Genomic DNA, 20,003 nt, shown 5'->3' with positions numbered 1-20,003 from the left:
ATTTATAAGAGCCTTCACAGTGGAAGCACATGCAAGCTAATGGATAGATAGGGGGCAGGTGAGCCTGGAGGTGGCCCATCCCTCCTATCCCTCCTATCCCACCTATTGAGCTCCCTAATTTTCTCCCTGCACCAGGGGGTGGAGGTCTTCCCCTGGTGCAGTAGCAAGTGGAAGTGAGGAAAGTGTGAGGCTGGGAGCAGCACGCTGTACAGCCAGTGAAAGAGCGTGGGGAGAGAGGGAGGGTCCGGGAGGGAGGAGAGACACACCACCACCATTCAGTACATTTCTCTGCCAGCGCAGACTCTGCCAACATACCAGTTCCAGGCTGCAAGTAAGAAACTTTCCCCGTCATACACATATCCTTGTCACACTGGCCCTTGCTGGAGGTGTGCACCGCTCATTACACCCTCCTTGCAGCCTTGTCCTTTGCCAGCCTCATGGGACTATTTTATTATAGAGGTTCTCTCAGTATAGCCCATAATAGGGGTCTCAGTATATATCCCATATGAAGGTGGGTCTCTGTTACTCTCAGTCAGTATATTCCATAATATGGGGTCTCAGTATATCCCTGGTGCCTCGCCATCTTAAAACTTCACCAGCCGCCACTGCCGGTGACCAAGTTAAATTACCATTATTTTACTTGTATCCAGCTTAATCCTTATGGCAAAGCCATTACAAAGGTTGATACTCTAACTCTCCCGCCATTTGTTTTACATTATTAACACTCAAGTAGGAAGAATAATGCTTGGATTTGTAATGCCTATGACAAAAGGGTAGAGCTGGCTACTTCAGTGAACAGATCTGGTTTTGCCTGGGTCACTAGTGCAACTTTTCATGCGACTTTGGACATATTAAACAAACCTAATATTCCCCACGCACACGTTCCTGAAGATGCCTATTCGTTAATGTTGGGTGCTGCAATGACAACAGGCTGGGAACCATAAATGATCTAAGTGAAGAACTGTCATCAGAACACCAAAGATTCCTCAAGAAAGGTTCAAACTTTATTATCGTGGTCACATGGTACACAAAAGGCAATGTTTCAGAGCCACGCGGGGCTCCTTCATCAGGCAGGTGACCACTTGCCTGACAAAGGGGCCCTGCGTGGCTCTGAAAAGTTTCCTTTTTTGTACCATGTGACCACAATAATAAAGCATTGGACTCTTTTGAGGAATCCTTGGCTTGTTGATGACAGTTCTTCATTTGGACACATAAAGTCGCATAACAAGTCGCAGTCTATTGATTTCAAAGGCACCCATTCCCATTTATGCGATTTAAAGTCTCAATGATTTTGAAAGGGTTCCTGTACTATTTTAACACAGCTTTGATGCTGCTTGAGTGCCAGAGAGTGTAAAGTCGCATCAAAGTCTAAGTCACAATCCTGCGACTTTGAAGTTGCACTAGTGCGAATGATGTGGGAAATAGGCATTAAGAGAAACAATAGAAACTAGCAGAACCGCCTAAAGGCTGTGAAATAAATTGGACTCTCAGAATGTATTTTTGGGCAGTGAGGGAGTTGGAATAATACAATTATACTGAAATAAGTCCTACCACATAATAATGGCAAACTCCAGCTCACACTTTCTAAGCAGTTACAGCAAACAGTTTTATATTTCCCTTTTAGAATAAAGGTTTTGCACGACTAAATAAGAGCTAATCAGTTTATCACCCCTGCCAGTATTAAGTGGTTTGTCTCATCCATATAAACTAATACATTCTGTTGGAAAGCTTGTGCTTTTTGAATGCCAACACAAAATATTTCTTGTGCCACACCAAAAAAATGATCCTATTCATTTAAAGCACAATATACAGCACAGTCCTTCTGCAGTGTCATTCGTCCAATTCTATGCTTTAAAATACCTGGTTGATCCTGCCTGTTCCTGTGTCCCCCTAAGTGTGCTGACTATGGTAATCATGGCTGCTGATCCATGATACCATGGTCAGTTTACGTACCTCCGTGATCACACAGTCTCTCCCTCTCCCCCTCCCTACCTGCCTGTCAGCTCCCCTTCTGCTGCTATATCATGTGGCTGTAAATCACTGTGCATAATTACTGGAACCCCCTCTGTTATAGCAGGCTATGTTGCACAGTGTATGTGTTTGTTTAAAATGATGCAGCTAAATACCTTATTTCAAAGCACCACTGTGCGGTCATGTGCCCTGCCGCTCTTCTCCTGGCTGACGTCAGAGGGGAATCTCAGCCCCTTCCGCTGTAGTCCTCAGGTCAGGAAAGGAGAGCAGCAGGAGGTCACGTGACAACACAGCAGTGCTCTGAAATAAGGTATTTAGCTGCATCATTTTAAATAAACACATACATTGTGCAATATAGCTTGCTATAACAGAGGGGATTTCAGTAGATATGCACAGTGGCTTTACAACCACTCTAACCACTTGCCGACCAGCCACCATAGTTTTACTGCAGCAGGTTGGCTCTATTATGCAAAACAACGTACCTGTCAGTGCTGTATTCTGGCCTAGGCCAACAAGGCCCAGGCCTAAGGCGGCACTTTGCAGGGGGGCAGCAACAAAAATATTTAATTACTTGTATAATGACTATGGGCTTCCTATTTAATATACAAATAAGTGAAATAATCCTATAATTACAATCAGTGGCAGCAAACACAAGTCCAAATATCTTAAAAGAGTAATCTTACTAATCCCGTGACATAAGGCTGTACTAATGGGCACTGATAAGGCTGCACTGGTGACCACTGATGAGGCCACACTGATATGCTGCACTGATGGGCTGTAAACATGGTGGCACTGATAAGGCTGCACTGATGAAGCTGAACTTATGGGAACTGATGAAGCTACACTGATGGGCACTGATAGACTGTGGTTATGGTCTATGGTTTACAGATGACAGGGTGGGTCATAATCAGGAAGGGGTGTGGCTTTTACAGGAAGGGGTGGGTCATATTTAAATTACAGGGTGCATAAGTTTAGTCAGGCCTAGGGCAGCATAAAACCTAGATACACCACTGGTACCTGTACATCGTTTTGTGTAATAGACAGTTGGGGCTGCGTACCGATTGGCCAGAGGGAGAGCCCATTAGTGAGTCTGGCAGACGCGATGTCCGCTGGCCACCCGTGATCGCTCCCCATGGAGACAGAACAGCTATCTATGTAAACAAGGTCAAAGATCAACACAGGGATCCTGTTCCTACTATTTAGGAACACAGGGCTCTTTCCAGTTCATTCCCCACACAGATAGAAAGCACTCCCTAGAGCACAATTAACCCTTTGATCGCCCCTGGTGTAAATCCCTTTCCCGTCAGTGACATTACTACAGTAACAGTGCATATTTTTTAGCACTGATTACTGTAGAAATGTCACTGGTCCCCTCAACAGTGTCAGTTCAATGTCCGATCTGTTGCAATGTCGCAGTCCCACTAAAAATCGCTGATCGCCACCATTACTAGTAAAAAAATAAAAATAAAAAATTACATAACTCTTTCCCCTAGTTTGTAGATGCAATAACTTGCGCAAACCAATTAATATACACTTATTGTGATTTTTTTTTACCAAAAATATGTGGAAGAATACATATTGGCCTAAATTGTTGGATATGTTTTAGAGCAGAAAGTAAAAAATATTGTTATTTTTTTTTTTTTTAGAAATGTCGCTATTTTTTTGTTTATAGTGCAAAAAATAAAAACCCCAGAGATCATCAAATACCACCAAAAGAAAGCTCTATTTGTGGAAAAAAGGACTACAATTTTAATTGGGTACAGTGTCGCACGACCGCACAATTGTCAGTAAAATAACGTTCCGTATCGCAAAAAATGTCCTGGTCATTAAGGGGGTAAAACCTTCTGGTCCTTAAGTGGTTAAAAAGAGGTAGAACAAGAGTCCAAGAGTAGTTTATGAACAGAGAGGAGGCAGGCAGTGTCTATCATTAGGTGGATTTATTGTAAAATACTGGAAAACCACATTAAATATAACTCTTTCCATCTCAACCTGGACAATAGATTTGAATATTTAAAGGGCAAAAGACACAAATGTGCCCTTCATATAGTCATATTGTTTTGTACTTATTGGGCATTTAATTTCCTAACTCCGTTCAGTTAAAACTTGCAAATGCTGAACACATATCCAATGGGAGTGCCGATTGCAATTTTAAAAAAGCTACTAGCAGGCTTCGGCACTTCTTGAAGCTTGTGTATGTAAAAGTGAGGGCGCTTTTCCTATGTGATTATTAATAAATTAAATTATTAATAGTTGTTTTCCAATATTAAACAATATCGAATAATAAACACATGTGTATAAACAAAAGCTTAAAACACAAATTAATTATAAAAGTCCGATTTCATAAATCTTCTTTCAAAGTGATGGCTGTGATAAAGGGGTGAAGGAATCCAAACAGATAAACAGTGACTGTGATTTTCCTCCACCAGGTGAATTTCCTCCTTACCCGGCGGAAAAAAGGTAGGAGCCTTAGTTGTGTCCAATTTTTCCACAATCGCTAATAATGTGCAATCCACCTTCAATATAGTGATAACACCAATGTGTGAAGGTAACCATAAAAAGGACCTTTTACGCTTGTAATACACTCATATGAAGATGGCGCTAATCCCTCTTATTCTGTACAAGGTGCACGGCTCCCTCAGTTATTCCAGCAAAGATAAAATTATCCTCCACTCGAACATGAAAACAAATGAGGACTGATAGTGCATTAACCTTTACCAGGGATTATTTAAAGAAAGATTGCACTTACATGTATTAAGCAGTTTGCAGACATAAATCGGTCTAAGAGCATGGAAATGTGATTAAGGTACTCGCGTCCGGCTGCAGCACGGACCGCGGGTGACGTAGTGACGGCACGCCTCCTTGCTGACGCGTTTCCTCCAATAGGACATCGACAGTGATCTTGAAGCTTGTTGAAAGCCTGCTGAAGCCAGCTAGCAATTTGTTTGTGGAAGTGGCAATCAACATTTCCATTAGGATATGTGTTTAACATTTACAAACTGGAGTTGAGTTGGCCTTTGAATTTTTTAAAATTTGAAAGCCGGCCATTTCTAGGTATTCCTTGCTATATGAAAATAAACTTTTGAATTACTGGCACTATATAGGATTTAGAAATATGCACATTACCTAAATCAGAATATGATGTTAAAACGTTAATAAAAAAAAGTATAACTTTACCCTCTGCTTTGCCACATAGATTATCCGGAGGTAACACAGCATCATCAGGAATATCAGGCTGAACAATGGAATGTACCATCTGAAATGAGTAAAAAGTATATTTTCCTTTTACAAACTTGATAATGATGAAAGCCTGAAGTACAAAAAAAATGTTTTATGCTGTACCCTTATAATCCGCAGATTTTATTTGTTGTTTATAATACTGGCATGAATTCATATCCACAAACACTTGAAACACTTTAAGCATGGATGACCTTTCAGAATCTGATAATGGCAATACATTGAGTCTGACTTCCACCAATGATCGGTACAGTGCTTGCTTGTTTACAGACAGTTGGTATTCTCTGTGCACACAATGGAAGTAACAAAGCACTGGGTGATGAGAGAACTCCGATACATTGTTAACAGTGGCATAGTTCAGTGCAAGGAGACTACTTTCCCATCTCTCAGACAGAGCTCACCATAACCTGCCAGCTAATACTTACTTGGTGCACCCAAAGTCAATGTAACCATTGTTTATATACATATTGCACAAATCATGGCCAACAATCCTGAAACAGTTTTATGCAGTTTGGAATAAATAGCTCTATATATTAGGCTGTATCAGTGCTGTAAACCAGTGGGTCTGGATGTACAGTTAGCCAAGGGACATAAAAGAATGATTCCAATGGCTTTGTCTACAATCCTGAGATGGAACATAACTGCATTTATTGGTATTTTTTAAAACCTGCACAGAATTCAACTTGAAATTAGTTACATTTTTTACAAGCTTGCTCTTCTATATTTTGGTTACTTAATAAAATATTTTTTTATTAGCGACTACAGGGAGCTTTCATGAGCTCGATGCAATTATTCTGTCTGTCTCTATCTCAACTTTTGAGATTATATATCAGCCACTTTGGGAACTTACTATTTAAGGAATCAACTTACTCATGGACTTGCATTGTAAGAAGAAGCAGTAAAGCACATCCATTGTGTGGTGCTGCAAAGCAGAAAGCCAAGCCAGAGTATAAAACATTTCCCATACACTCCCTTTAACTCTGAACTGTATAGCTAGGTTTAGTTAGGTTTTATTCAATTCTTGAAAAACATTTGTCACAGAATCAAATAGGTAATGCATGGCTCATTATCACTGTCAGCACCATGGACAGTGCTGAAGCTATGCATTGTATTGTCATCAAGCTGTAATTCATGCAGCTTTGATTTATTCATACTATGGCATGTCCTGTCAAATCATACCCCATTGAGATAGATATTCATATCAGGCGCAAACTAAAATAAATGCCCTGAGTTATGAGATGGTAACTAAGCTTGCACAACTTTATCAAGGCATTACATTTGAGCGAAGCTGATCAGACATAGGGACAAGAGATATATGATATATGTGGTAACTAAAGAGTTGTATTTTTCATGTATTAACTCATATTAGTTCATCTTGGCTTATTACAAAGAAGAAACAGCTATATGAGTTTATCACCATCTTCAGTTAACAAATACACTCATTTACGGGGTATCATATTAGATAACTATATTTTCAAGGACAAAGAAATGGATCAAAACCTAGTGGACTTTACTGGTACCAGAGAAGGAGGGTAAAACACAATTGAATAAAAAATATGTTTATTACAAAAGTTGTTTATAAAAACATCCATAAAACCATATAGGGCACTCTTAGTTGGATAATATAGGCCATGTAGTCAAAAACGGCAACAGTATTTCTTTGCTATGTATTGCTGGAGGTCGACGCGCTTCGCAAAAAACTGCTTCCTCAGGACCTCATTATCTTGTTAGCAAAGAGCATTGGTATATACCAAGAAGAAAGGCACAGCAATCTTTATTTAGTTCAAACGGGGCATCATCTTTACATCAACATGCTGTATGCATCGAGTCTACTTACATGCATTCCCAAGAACCAAGAATATCACAGTGTAATACTATCATTCTATAAAAATGAGGCAGAGGTGATAAGGAACTTTCTCAGCCAATAAGCCTCTTGCTAGCATTAAGCAGAAACCAACATACTGCCTGCCACTTACTTAGCTAGTAATCTCAATGGAAAGTAACACCTGATATAGACCTGAAACAAGGCACTACACTATCTGATTCTCACAGATATAAAGCAACCTGAGGTACCATAAATATATTAAGGTTAGTACCATATAACAAGTCAACAAAATAATAAATAAGGATATGGTATTATGGTATAGCAAATATTTGCCAGTACCTTTCTTGAAGATGTTACACAAAGGTAGCCAAAAAGAAGACAATTATTTCTCCCAAGTGCTAGTTAGTCTATCAGTGTATATCCACAGTCTAAGCTGACCAAGTGTAAGCAAACCATCTAGGGAAAAATAACAAGCATATTTAACTCAGTCTACACAAAAGTTCTGTGTAGAACCATTAGTATAGTAAAAGAAATTCCCACAGTAGCCAAGCAAGATTGCACTTATCAGGGATTCTGTATCAGCTGACAACCGTCATTCACAAACACACCACTGAGGACTTCCCCATTTATAGCCAATTTTGGTGCCAAAATGAGGTCCAAATTATGTGCCCCCCCTAATTGTCATGAATCAAAGCAGTCTGTGTGTCCTATGAAATAATAATTGGTGTAAACCAAAAACAGAACTACGCAAATAGATTGATATTTGACAGTAAATAAATAAATAAGATGTGAGATACAAAAAAGTTAATTATATTAACTAATAAGGGAATTTCTTCCACCTGCGAGCGGCAATAAAACGTAAAAACGTGTTTAAATGTGATGAGAGATGAATATTGCGCTCAGCAATTAAACTCACAAGAAAGTGCTTTGGTGCATTAAATACAAGTATTCAGTTCATAAATATGTGCACATAATAAAGGTAAAAAAGTCCTTTCTATGGTGAATAATAAACACAAGTGTCCTTAAAGTGCTCGGTGCAAACTAGTTGTCTCAGCAGCACATTTGGACTTAATATGAAGTGCCTTCACCAAACAATACCCACCCAGTGCTCAGATAAAATACTTCTTACCAGAAGAAGTTGACCCCTTAATTACAGGGGGTTACAAACAGCATGTGTCTCCACAAACGCTCCGAGTTGTCCTCAGTACTGTCTCCACATCAAGTGTAAAATAAGCCAGTTAACAGAAGGCAGCTCCGGGGATCCAGACATCATAATGAAAAATAAAGGAAACTCCAATAGTGTAATAACGTTAAAATTGGGTTTAATTGAAAAGAATTGCACTTACTCCATAGCGGTAAAAGAACGCCTTGAAAGTACAAACATTCAGCTACTCAGGTGGATGGTACGCCGCTTCCGCATCTGCGCTCCACCACACCAGGAATCTACGGTCTCACGCTCCCGACGCACGTTTCGTCAGGCGTGCTGACGTCATCAGGGGATCATGTGACCGTACATTTCCTCATACATTTTATAGAGGCTAGCACGGCTCACAGCATCCAATCGCCAGTCACCAGAGTTTGAACCGCCCATTCTTTGGCAGACTGATAGGTTCTTCCCTTCAGTAAGGGTGCCTTCCGGGGACATATTTAGGAGAGGCTTTTAAACAGCTATGCACTAATTATGGCTCTTACGATATACCCATATCTTATCTCGTGGCCAATATATGCGGTCTATGTCAATAAGCCTAATACTCCGAATTGCGATTTTAATCATAAATATAATTGATGGGGTGCTGTGCGCCCTATAAACTTTTCATTTATAATAAAAAAACATTATATTAAATTATTACACTAATGCTAAAATTATTTTTATTCCAACATCCTTAAAACTATGCATAGAATTAAATTTATTAAAAAGGTAAAGGTATAAGGTATAAAAATATGTAAAACATATATTACTAAGTTAAAATTACCAGGTTGAAAGAAGATGGGACTTTCTATTATAAAATGATGAATCAAAGAATTTTGGGAACTAATTAGAAATTAGAAATGAAACAATTCAAATCAATATTCATCAGATATTCATACCCAATGGCTCTAATGTCTTCATTTTATAGATCCATTGGGTCTCATTCATGGAAACTTTTTTTGTCATGTTTCCTCCTCTCCAGTGATTGTCCACTCTGTCTATGCCGCAAAAAGACATGACCGATGGGTCTCTATTGTGGTGTAGACGGAAATGGTTGGAGAGGCTGTGTTTAGGAAAGCCTCTCCTCACATTCCCAACATGCTCATTAATCCTGATGGACAATTGGCGGGTGGTCCTGCCTATGTACTGTAGCCCGCAGGGGCAACTAATTAAATAGGTCACATGGGTGGACCTACATGATATGAGTTTGTTGATTTGAAATCTTTGGCCCGTAACTGTGGAATGGAAAGTAGTGACTTTTCTGGGGTTTCTCTTGGTCATCTAACAAGCATTACACTTGCCACATGGGAAAAAACCTTTTACATCCAAAAAAGTCGACTTTCTTTTTGGAGGATCAGGTATGTTAGGTGCCAACATATGTCTGAGATTCGGGGCTTTTCTGTAGATGAAACACGGTTTAGCCGGTAGTATTTGATTCAAAGTTTTGTCCTTCATTAGAATAGACCAATACTTCCGGATAATCGCTTCAGTTTAGTAATATATTTTTTACATATTTTTATACCTTTACCTTTTTAATAAATTTAATTCTATGCATAGTTTTAAGGATGTTGGAATAAAAATAATTTTAGCATTAGTGTAATAATTTAATATAATGTTTTTTTATTATAAATGAAAAGTTTATAGCGCGCACAGCACCCCATCAATTATATTTATGATTAAAATCGCAATTCGGAGTATTAGGCTTATTGACATAGACCGCATATATTGGCCACGAGATAAGATATGGGTATATCGTAAGAGCCATAATTAGTGCATAGCTGTTTAAAAGCCTCTCCTAAATATGCCCCCGGAAGGCACCCTTACTGAAGGGAAGAACCTATCAGTCTGCCAAAGAATGGGCGGTTCAAACTCTGGTGACTGGCGATTGGATGCTGTGAGCCATGCTAGCCTCTATAAAATGTATGAGGAAATGTACGGTCACATGATCCCCTGATGACGTCAGCACGCCTGACGAAACGTGCGTCGGGAGCGTGAGACCGTACATTCCTGGTGTGGTGGAGCGCAGATGCGGAAGCGGCGTACCATCCACCTGAGTAGCTGAATGTTTGTACTTTCAAGGCGTTCTTTTACCGCTATGGAGTAAGTGCAATTCTTTTCAATTAAACCCAATTTTAACGTTATTACACTATTGGAGTTTCCTTTATTTTTCATTATGATGTCTGGAGCCCCGGAGCTGCCTTCTGTTAACTGGCTTATTTTACACTTGATGTGGAGACAGTACTGAGGACAACTCGGAGCGTTTGTGGAGACACATGCTGTTTGTGACCCTCTGTAATTAAGGGGTCAACTTCTTCTGGTAAGAAGTATTTTATCTGAGCACTGGGTGGATATTGTTTGGTGAAGGCACTTCATATTAAGTCCAAATTTGCTGCTGAGACAACTAGTTTGCACCGAGCACTTTAAGGACACTTGTGTTTATTATTCACCATTGAAAGGACTTTTTTACCTTTATTATGTGCACATATTTATGAACTGAATACTTGTATTTAATGCACCAAAGCACTTTCTTGTGAGTTTAATTGCTGAGCGCAATATTCATCTCTCATCACATTTAAACAAGTCTGTGTGTCCTCTTATGCCGTATCCTGTAGCCCAGACTGTCTGTGTGTCCATGTGCGAGAGGGCCTACCCCTCTCACCACAAGTAGCAGCCCCCAGCACAATGAGCAGCCAGTCAGTCTCCAGTTTGGCCGCACAAGTAAACACCGCCGGCTCGCGCATGTGCGGGACAGCTCCACCCACTGAAACCACTAAAGAAACAGCTAAAGAAGTTTTATCACCATCTTCAAATAACAAATTCACTAATTTACAGGGTATCATATTATCAGGTAACTAAATATTCAAGGTGATAACAGGGCTCTATTTATAAAGAAATAGTAAAGTCAGAAATTTTGGTTTAACCAAATTTCACGCTTAATGTGTACCATACCCAGCCATCTGGGAAACAAGTAGGTTGAGGATCCCCTATGCTGTGTCAGTAAACATAGTGTATGTCTATTTTTGGTGCTTTAATGCAATGTAAATTAAAGCATTACAACAGACTGGATAGATATGAATGGGCCCCAATATATTATCTTGAAGCCCGATACAACTGAAATTCAAAGAGAATTGAACATAGATATAAAATAAAATAGAAATGCAGGCAAATTATAAAAGCTTCCTATACTGAAATATACTGCAAAATATTAATCTGATTGGATGTGGGGGCACACCACTTTTCCTTTATTTTACAGTATTAAATAAGATACTCAGTTTAGACTGTGCTTTTGTTTGCAATACATTTTTTTTTTCTCCAAGTGATAAATGTTTTATTCTAGTCAGACGGAGGATCTCCAGTGAGTCTGGGAGCAAAAGTATTACATATGCATTAATCACACGTAAGCTTGCAGTTAATATCCTAATTCTTGTTAATATGCTAAAGACACACCCCAAAACTCCCTCTGATTGCCAGGGCGTAATACTCTTTTAATCATACTTACTCTCTTATGCACATAAATTTTCCTAAAAGACTTTAACATCACTGCTTACAAATGTCACAGGCAGCTTTCTGCTTGGCTTTTACAGGACAATACATCTACCGATGCTCTCAATAGTTTTGGTAGTCACTACAGCAGTGCAAATTTGCTTGCAAACGAAATAAGCTAACAAAACTAGTATACATCATTTTACATAGCCTGATTGTTGCTGTAATGTAAATTATATTTGAAGAGTTTTGGTGTACTGCAAATGTAGAATATTGGTAAAAAACAAGTAGATTTTGAAATCACCAACTACAACCATAAATAAAAGTCTATAAAAAAGAACTTCACTTAAAGTGATTGTAAAGCTTTGTTTTTGTTTTTTTTTTTCTTGGTATTTTATGTTAAAATACCAAACATTACCTCCTCTGAGTAAAGGTTTTGCACAGAGCAGCCTCAATCCTCCACTTCTCTGGCGTTCCTGGCTCCTTTCTCCCACAGAGTGCCCCATAGCAAGCTGCTTACTATGGGGGCACTTATGCCCGAGGTAGAGAGAAGAGATCAGTAGTAAAGCAAATCTCCTGCGCTCAAGTAGGATATGACGGAGGGAAGGGAGGTGCACTTCAGACTTAGGTGGTAAAAAGCCAATGGTCTTGCTACCCCCTCAGGATCAAGGGTATCCAGAACCAACTGAGAGAAAAGACAAAAGAAAAAGGGGTGCACCGACCTAGTGCATCACCACTAAAACCATTTATTAAAATATTAAAAATTATACAATATACTGACAAAGCAGGTGTGATATTACACACATCATCATTGCATATACAATCTCCAAGGTAGCCAAGGTCCCATATGTGGCAAATTGGCATGCAGAGTGCTGCATGGGGTTGCTGTGGCTGGGCTGACGCGTTTCAGGGGCAAACCCCCTTCCTCAGAGCCAGAAAAGTTGCAGCAACCCCATGCGGCACTCTGCATGCCAATTTTCCACATATGGGACCTTGGCTACCTTGGAGATTGTATATGCAATGTTGATGTGTGTAATATCACACCTGCTTTGTGAGTATATTGTATACTTTTTAATATTTTAATAAATTTTTTTAGTGGTGATGCACTAGGTCGGTGCGCCCCTTTTTCTTTTGTCTTTTCTCTCAGAGAGAAGAGATCCCCTTGGGTAGAAAGGAAGGTCTAGAAATGTTTGCATTACATGACAGGGCTCTTTACAGGAAAGAGCTGTCAATTCAGAAACAAGCCTAACAATCATAGTCAGGTATTCCATTGGAATATCTCTAATTGGTTCAAAGGGAGATGTCTGAAGTACAGAGACCATCTGGTTGAGATCCCAAGGTGACACAAGAGGTCGAACTGACGGATTTACTTGAGCAACTGCTTGAAGAAAAGTCTTGTTAAGGGATTGTGAGACAGAAGGTTTTTGAAAAAAAAGATGGATAAAGCAGAAACATGTCCCTTGAGGGTACTTAGAGTCAGACGGTGGTCAAGACCAGACTGAAGAAAGGTCAAAATGGGAGTGATAGAGTAGGTAAAAACCAGGAACTGCTGTAAAAATACAGGGAAACCATGTCTTATCTTAGTCACAATGTTGAGCCTACTAAGGTTCCAGACTTCGCCCCTGTCATGGTGGGTATATCCACCAAGGGGACTTCAAGGTCCGGGAACCATAGAAATAGACCACAGCCCTGGACCTGTATAGCACCCTGCGTCTATACATACAGGAAACATGTAATTGCTCAAAGTCACAGGAAGTTGTGTTTGCAAACAACACAGAGGAATACGGTAAGTTGTGCACAATATGCCAATTAAAATTCGATTTTTGCTCAAAAGTTGGCATTTAAAAAAATGTCAGCAGAAATCTTTCTTGTGTTACCATTGCTTAACTACTGGTTAATCTTATTTCCTCTGAATTAACTTCTTTCTCCCCATTGTCTCCTTAGCTATTTTTTTCATTTTCGATTTAATTTTTTTGCATTTTTTGCATTTGGACTATATAATTCTGCAGACCAGAAAAAGACAGCCTTGTTTGTCCCTCTCAGCTTAGCGTTACTCTGACATGCGGAAAGAGAGTTCACTGAGCATGCACAACTTTAGAACCAAGATGGGCACTCCCTTCTATGATACTGAGAACGAGCATTCCAGCAACAAGGCAGGATGGGAAATTATAACTATATGGGAGTTTTTCAGCCAGGCTTTGGGAATGCAATCCATGGCCTTCAGTAATGGTACTTACATGAATCACTATTTTGCAAAGATGCTCAGTTTTTTAACCTAGTGTGCCCCCTTGTTTCCATAGCCACTTTTTTGCACATGGTGAAGTTAGCCTTCACAGGTAACAGGTAAACTTTAAAGTAGAACTAAAGGCAAAACTTTTTTTCATTTAGGATAGAGTAAGGGAGGGCTATAAGCTCTGTAAGGTTTATTTTTGCCATCTGTGTCCCATTGGGCATATTTCTCTTCACTTCTTGTCCCATAGCCAAAACAGGAAGTGAAAGTAAATTCATCTAAAGATATGGAATCTTTGGTTGTCACCGGGGTCACCAGTACTACACTGGAAAATATCCCTACTATTTCTGTTCTGGGGAATCCCAAAATTTTAGATTTTTTTTTACTTTCACATTGATTGATCATGGTAAACAGGACTAATAAAGAGTGTGAATCTCCCTAACAGGAGCACAGACCGCAATAAAAACCTGACAGGTGTTCTAATCCCTCTCCACTATAGCCACAACTACAAAAATTTAGTTATGCTTTAATATATTTTTTGTATTTTAACTTTTTAGATTGTAAGCTCTCACAAGCAGGGCCTTACTAACTCTCTTGTTTTGATTTGTATTGTAATTGTCTAAATTTCTATCATCAATAATAATAATAACTCTTTGTAAGGCTAGGTTCACAATTGTGCAGCACGTGGGCACATTGGCTGCTGCACCCACGAGAAACACGGGTAAAAAAGTCGTGGAACCTTTTTTAACCACCTCCTTCCCAAGCCTATTCTGACACTTCGCTCCTACATGTAAAAATTAACATTTTTTTTGCTAGGCAATTACTTAGAACACCCAAACATTATATATATATTTTTTTTTTAGAAGAGACCCTATAGAATGAAATGGTGTGTGTTGCAATTTGTTATGTCACATGGTATTTGCGCAGCGGTTTTTCAAACGTAATTTTTTTGAAAAAAAAAAAACACATTCATGAAGAAAAAAAAAAAAACAGTAAAGTTAGCCCAATTTTTATTTTTGTATAATGTGAAAGATGATGTTGCGTCGAGTAAACATATCACCCTTTAAAATTGCATCTGCCCGTGGAATGGCGGAAACCTACAGTGCTTAAAAATCTCCATAGGCAATGATTTTAACGCCTTTACAGGTTACCAGTTTGAAGTGGCACATGAGGTCTGGTGCTAGAATTATTGCTCTCGCTCTGACATTCGCGACAATACCTCAAGTGTGGTGTGATCACCGTTTACATATGTGTGCGGGAGTAACGTATGCATTCACATTTGCGCATAAGCATGGTGGGACGGTGGCACTTTACATTTATTTATTTATTTTATACAAATATATTTATATATATTTTTTTTACACTTTTTTTTTAATTTTTTGTACAAACTTTATTGCTAAAACATCCCTTGTGATAGCATGGGCCATGACAGGTCCTCTTTATGGAGAGATTTGGGGTCTATTAGACACCAAATCTCTCCTCTGGCCCCCCATGCAGCATGACGAATACGGTTTCCAGGGTTACAAAAAGAGGGGGACGATGTCAGTTCCTTTCTCTCTGTCCCAGGCAGCCATCGCTGCCAGCCACAATGCTCCCGACCTCCGCGATGGGACCAGAGAGCCCAGGAGAAGCGGTGGGAGGGGGGGGGTGAGACCCCCTTCTGCCACCCGCTTAAGTGATCGAGTGGCTAATTAGCCACTCCGATCACTTCTGCCTTCTACAGAATCGCCGGCTGAAAATAATGTTACAGGGACTATGCCTGTAGGTGCAGGTATAATTTCTGTATAACCAATGAAACCCAAGGACGTACCCATACGGGAAGTGGTAAAAAAGCGCACTGCATAAAATTGCATGGTGCTAAGCACAAAAATGAATTACTAATTAATGGCATGTCTACTAAAGACCAGCCCATTTTGCCTGCCGTCAACAATGTGTACAAATTTGCGAGCATGGGATGGATGCTGCATTAAAGAATTGTAAGCTCTGAGTGTTGCACCTTCTCAGGGATCTGACTAGCATAAAGCCTAGCCAGTTTTTGGACACCGGCGGCGGAGTACTCAGTCAGACTCCAGACCTCAGCGGTGGGGTACAGAGTCAGCTACTAGACCGTGGTGGTGTAGCATCTAGAGGTCTCTCCTTAAGGTGGGGGAACTGTCAGGATCTGGTTCATTTGCTGGTGGCGCTGTGGTTCTCAGGGCTGATAGTTGCAGTGTCCACCAGCAGGTATCCCCTAGAAGCCAGCAGGTTTTGGTGAACAGCTCCACCTTGTTTCAGCTGCTAGATGGCTATAAAAGGCTGCTTCCACTAGCACTTGGTGCCTCAGTGTTTTGGCTGCTTCTGCTTTGTACCCTGACTCTGTTGCCATTTACTCTTGATCTTACCCTTGCCCTGTATCCAATATCATGCTGCCTTATTCCCTTCTATCTGCTCCATGCTCTGCCCTGCCTTGCAAGTATCTCATTTGTACCTTTGTGTGTATATACAGTAGTTAGCTTGTTAGGTTGCTAGTTAGTCATTTTGTCATTCTGTTTTGATGTTTATGCGTTATCTTTCTTATTTATTGCTGTTGGTGTGCGGTTATTGCTCACTGTAAATAAACCTCACTGTAGAGATATATATATATATATACATGGTCTGGTCCCAGTTTCTGGGTGTATATATGTATATATGTGACATATATCTCCTATGCTGACTCCTAACACCAGTGCTAAAATCTTCACAATGCAGAATTAAAATGCTTCAAATTCAAGTTATTCAATGGCAAAGAAAAATCTTTGAATTGGGAAATTGACAAACAGGAAATTTCATAAACCAGTGCAAGGAAATGTGATGTACAGTAGTCCATGGCAATCAGTCAGAACAATGAAATATGATTTGTGATTGGTTGATCAGGCTGATTGTAGTTCCCATGTTTCTCTTTGCCTAATTTAATAAGAGCTTTGGTAAAAGTCAACACTTTTTTTTACAGTATGTGGGTGACAGGGTCGAAAGTTTTAATTCTGTAAAACAAACAGATTTCGTTGTATATGCCAGCAAAGTGTAACTATTCTGCCTTTACCAGGTTATGCATAATACAAGAAGCAATCATTTAACAACAGCTGAGCCAAGCCTCATACCATTTATTATGGTTGAGGTGGAGATCTCTTTCCTACAGATGTGACCGACTGCTTTTCACTGGGTAATTATGAAAAGACACTCAAGAGAAAATGGCATGATATTCATAAGCTTTTCCTGATGATGCATGCACACACAAGATTATTTTCAGATGTTTGCTCTTTCCACATAGGTGACATTGATTAATGTTTAATGACTGTCATTGGTCAAACAGCAAAAAGGACAAGTTACCTACGGTATATGCCTTTATAAATGTTTTTTACTGCTTCAGTACAGATTCGGAATTGTAATCTACACGCATGCAGAGTTTGAATGTACTTTTTTGGAGAATAAAATTTTTTTTTTGTCATATGATAGATGTGCAGCTATTAATCATATGCATATTTTCAGTAAAAAAATGCACTTAAATTAATTTTAGTGCAAAAAAACACAACATTATGAAAAATTTTGGGCAAAATATAAAAGATGGCGTTGCATTGAGTAAACAGAGACTGAACATTTCAAGCCTTAAAATTGTGCACGCTGGTGAAGTGGCAAAAAAAGATGGTAGCCAAAATTGTCCATAAGCTACAGTTTAAAAGCCTTTTACAGGTTATTAGTTTACTGTGAATTATGACCCTAGAATTGTTGCTCTCACTTCATGCTCACAGTGACACCTTATGTGTGTGTTGCAATTTATGTTTTAATACATGTGCTTGCCCTTTGCTGTACATTCGAATTGAGGTGTGTATGGGGTGACGGGGCTGCTTTAAAATATATTTATATTACTTTTATTTATTTTATAATAAAACAGCATGGGCAGGGTACATCTTTATGGGTCTTTTAGAACCCCAATGTCTACCCTGGCCTTCACTGCAGCTAATAAAGACACAGATCATTAGTTCTCGGAATGACAGCTGTGAATCCAGAAGTGACGAAATACATGTTGCTCCCCAGTTCATTAGTTACAGGAAGAAACAGAAACATCCATTCACGGTCTCCTCTTACTGTAGGAACTGTTTCCAACAGTTTTGGGCTCCCCCTTAGGCACAGGAGAGCCCAGGAACCACCACAGGCTCTGCCGGTGGGGGGCGGGGGGGGCTTGGTCACACCCTCAGAGCCCCGTAAAAGTCTCTTTCCAGCTGTTAAGTCAATAATAGGCTCATGGCTGTAGCAGCACACATCCTTTAACCCTTTGTATACTATGCAGTTAATACACTTTTTTGAGTTAAATATAAGAGATGAGGTTATGCTGAGCCTTTAAATACCCAACATGTCAAGCTTTAAAAAATTGCCCTACGCCAGTGAAATGGCACACGCAAGCAAACTTTGGTATCCTAAATTTTCCATAGGTGATGCTTTAAAGCCCCTACAGGTCATTCATTTGAAGTTAACCATGAAGAATGGTTCTATAACTAATACTCTAACTATGGCATGCATACCGAAGTGTAACATGTGTAGTGCCCCAGATGCGTGTGTTTACATTTGTATGTGGATGTATGTTGTGGTGGGGTGGGGGGTCACAATTGTTTAGGGGAGGGTTTGGGTGCTTGGGAATAACTTTGTGGGGTTTTTTTTCACACTTTTTCGCTAAATGTTTTTTTTTTTATATATCACATAGGAGCCTGGCAAACATAGTGGGGGTGCATGGAAGTGATTGCATTAGGTGCAGGGAAGCTTTTGTCAGATTTGAACATACTGTAGCAGCTGAAAGTATGTATGAAAGCCCCTGTTTCTGCCAATGTATGCCATACGTCGGTGGCAGCAAAAGGGTTGAACCTCATATCTAGGGTCTAGTGTTCTCTTTACAATTGATGTGTGGTGTCATTATGCCAAGGTCAAAAAAGATCTTTAAGGCCCTCAGAAAGTAAGTTGTGGGTGCCTATGGGTCTGTTGAGTGATTTAAAACATTTCCAAATTATCTAAAATCAATCATTCCACTATAGGGAAAACATAATCTACAGGTGGTGTAGATTTTGAGCAATTGCTAATTTGTCCAATATTGTTCAACCAAGCAAATTCAGCTATAGTTGACCATTTGATGCTAAAAAAAAGTCTGCAAGAACTCTCAAATTGCATTGTAAGTGCAGACATTTTGTGCAAACTGAAGACAGCATTCCAGGAGAAGAACCTAATACCAACAGTGAAACATTAGGGTGGGGGGATGGGGGTAAAAGTCATGGTTTTGGGTTGCTTTGCTGCTACAGAGCCAGGGCAGCTTGTGGTCATTTAGTCAACTATGAAATCTGCATCATATCTGCTTGATGAGAATGTGAAGCCATCTGTCTGAAAGTTAAAAATACGAGTGAAATATATATATATATAGCCACCAAAGGAATGGCTTAAAAAGAAAAAATGGAGGGTTACAGACTGGCCTAGTCAAAATCTTCCTTAGAGGCCTAAGCGATGGGTTCCTTATCCTTAACTCCAGGCTGGTCACAGTTTGCCTTTTTGCTTACCACCGCTTTGTGGGGGGTATGTGTTACACCCCTACTTTTATTCTGTTTACATTATTGGCTGTTAACCCTTCCCGTGCATTGTATGTTATTTACACATGTCTCGCAATGGTTTGTTAACCTGCCTGTTGTCATTTTGATGCATTTATATTAATAAACAATTTGAACAAGGAAAATGTTGTAGCTGGATTGGAAATGGGCAGTTCATGCAAGGAAGTTCATACAATTGATGCATGTTTAGCCACCCTGCCTTAAAGTATGAGATCACCTTTGGGAACATGTTACATGTTCCACCCGATTTTAGGATGGAACATGTAACATGTTCCCAGTGCTGCAGCCGCTGTATGATCCCCCTCTCCCTGTGGCAGCAGCACGGGGAGAAGTTCCACGTACTGGCAGGGCTGGTGCTAGACTATTTTGCGCCCTAGGCAAGACCAGCTACTTGACCCCCCCCAAAAAATTGTACACATTGCCCCCCTTCCTGCACATAATGCCCCCCCCCCTTAACCCTACGCCCACCTT

The 20,003-nt window shown here is 39.8% G+C and overlaps 1 protein-coding gene across 1 annotated transcript in view; it reads right to left on the bottom strand.

The window, feature by feature from the left end:
* The window catches only part of LOC309545976 (cyclic AMP receptor-like protein A), a 1,007,699-nt gene that overhangs the window by 202,229 nt on the left and 785,467 nt on the right, over nucleotides 1–20,003 (bottom strand). The window contains exon 7 of the mRNA XM_082245442.1: nucleotides 5,146–5,224. Coding sequence (XP_082101568.1) covers nucleotides 5,146–5,224 — 79 coding nt within the window. The remainder of the gene's footprint in view (nucleotides 1–5,145; nucleotides 5,225–20,003) is intronic.

This window comes from Pelophylax lessonae (assembly GCF_965119305.1).
Source record: "Pelophylax lessonae genome assembly, chromosome: 2".
NCBI lineage: Eukaryota > Metazoa > Chordata > Amphibia > Anura > Ranidae > Pelophylax > Pelophylax lessonae.
Note: the sequence above shows the minus strand (reverse complement) of the source record. Positions and strands in the feature narration are given on the sequence as shown.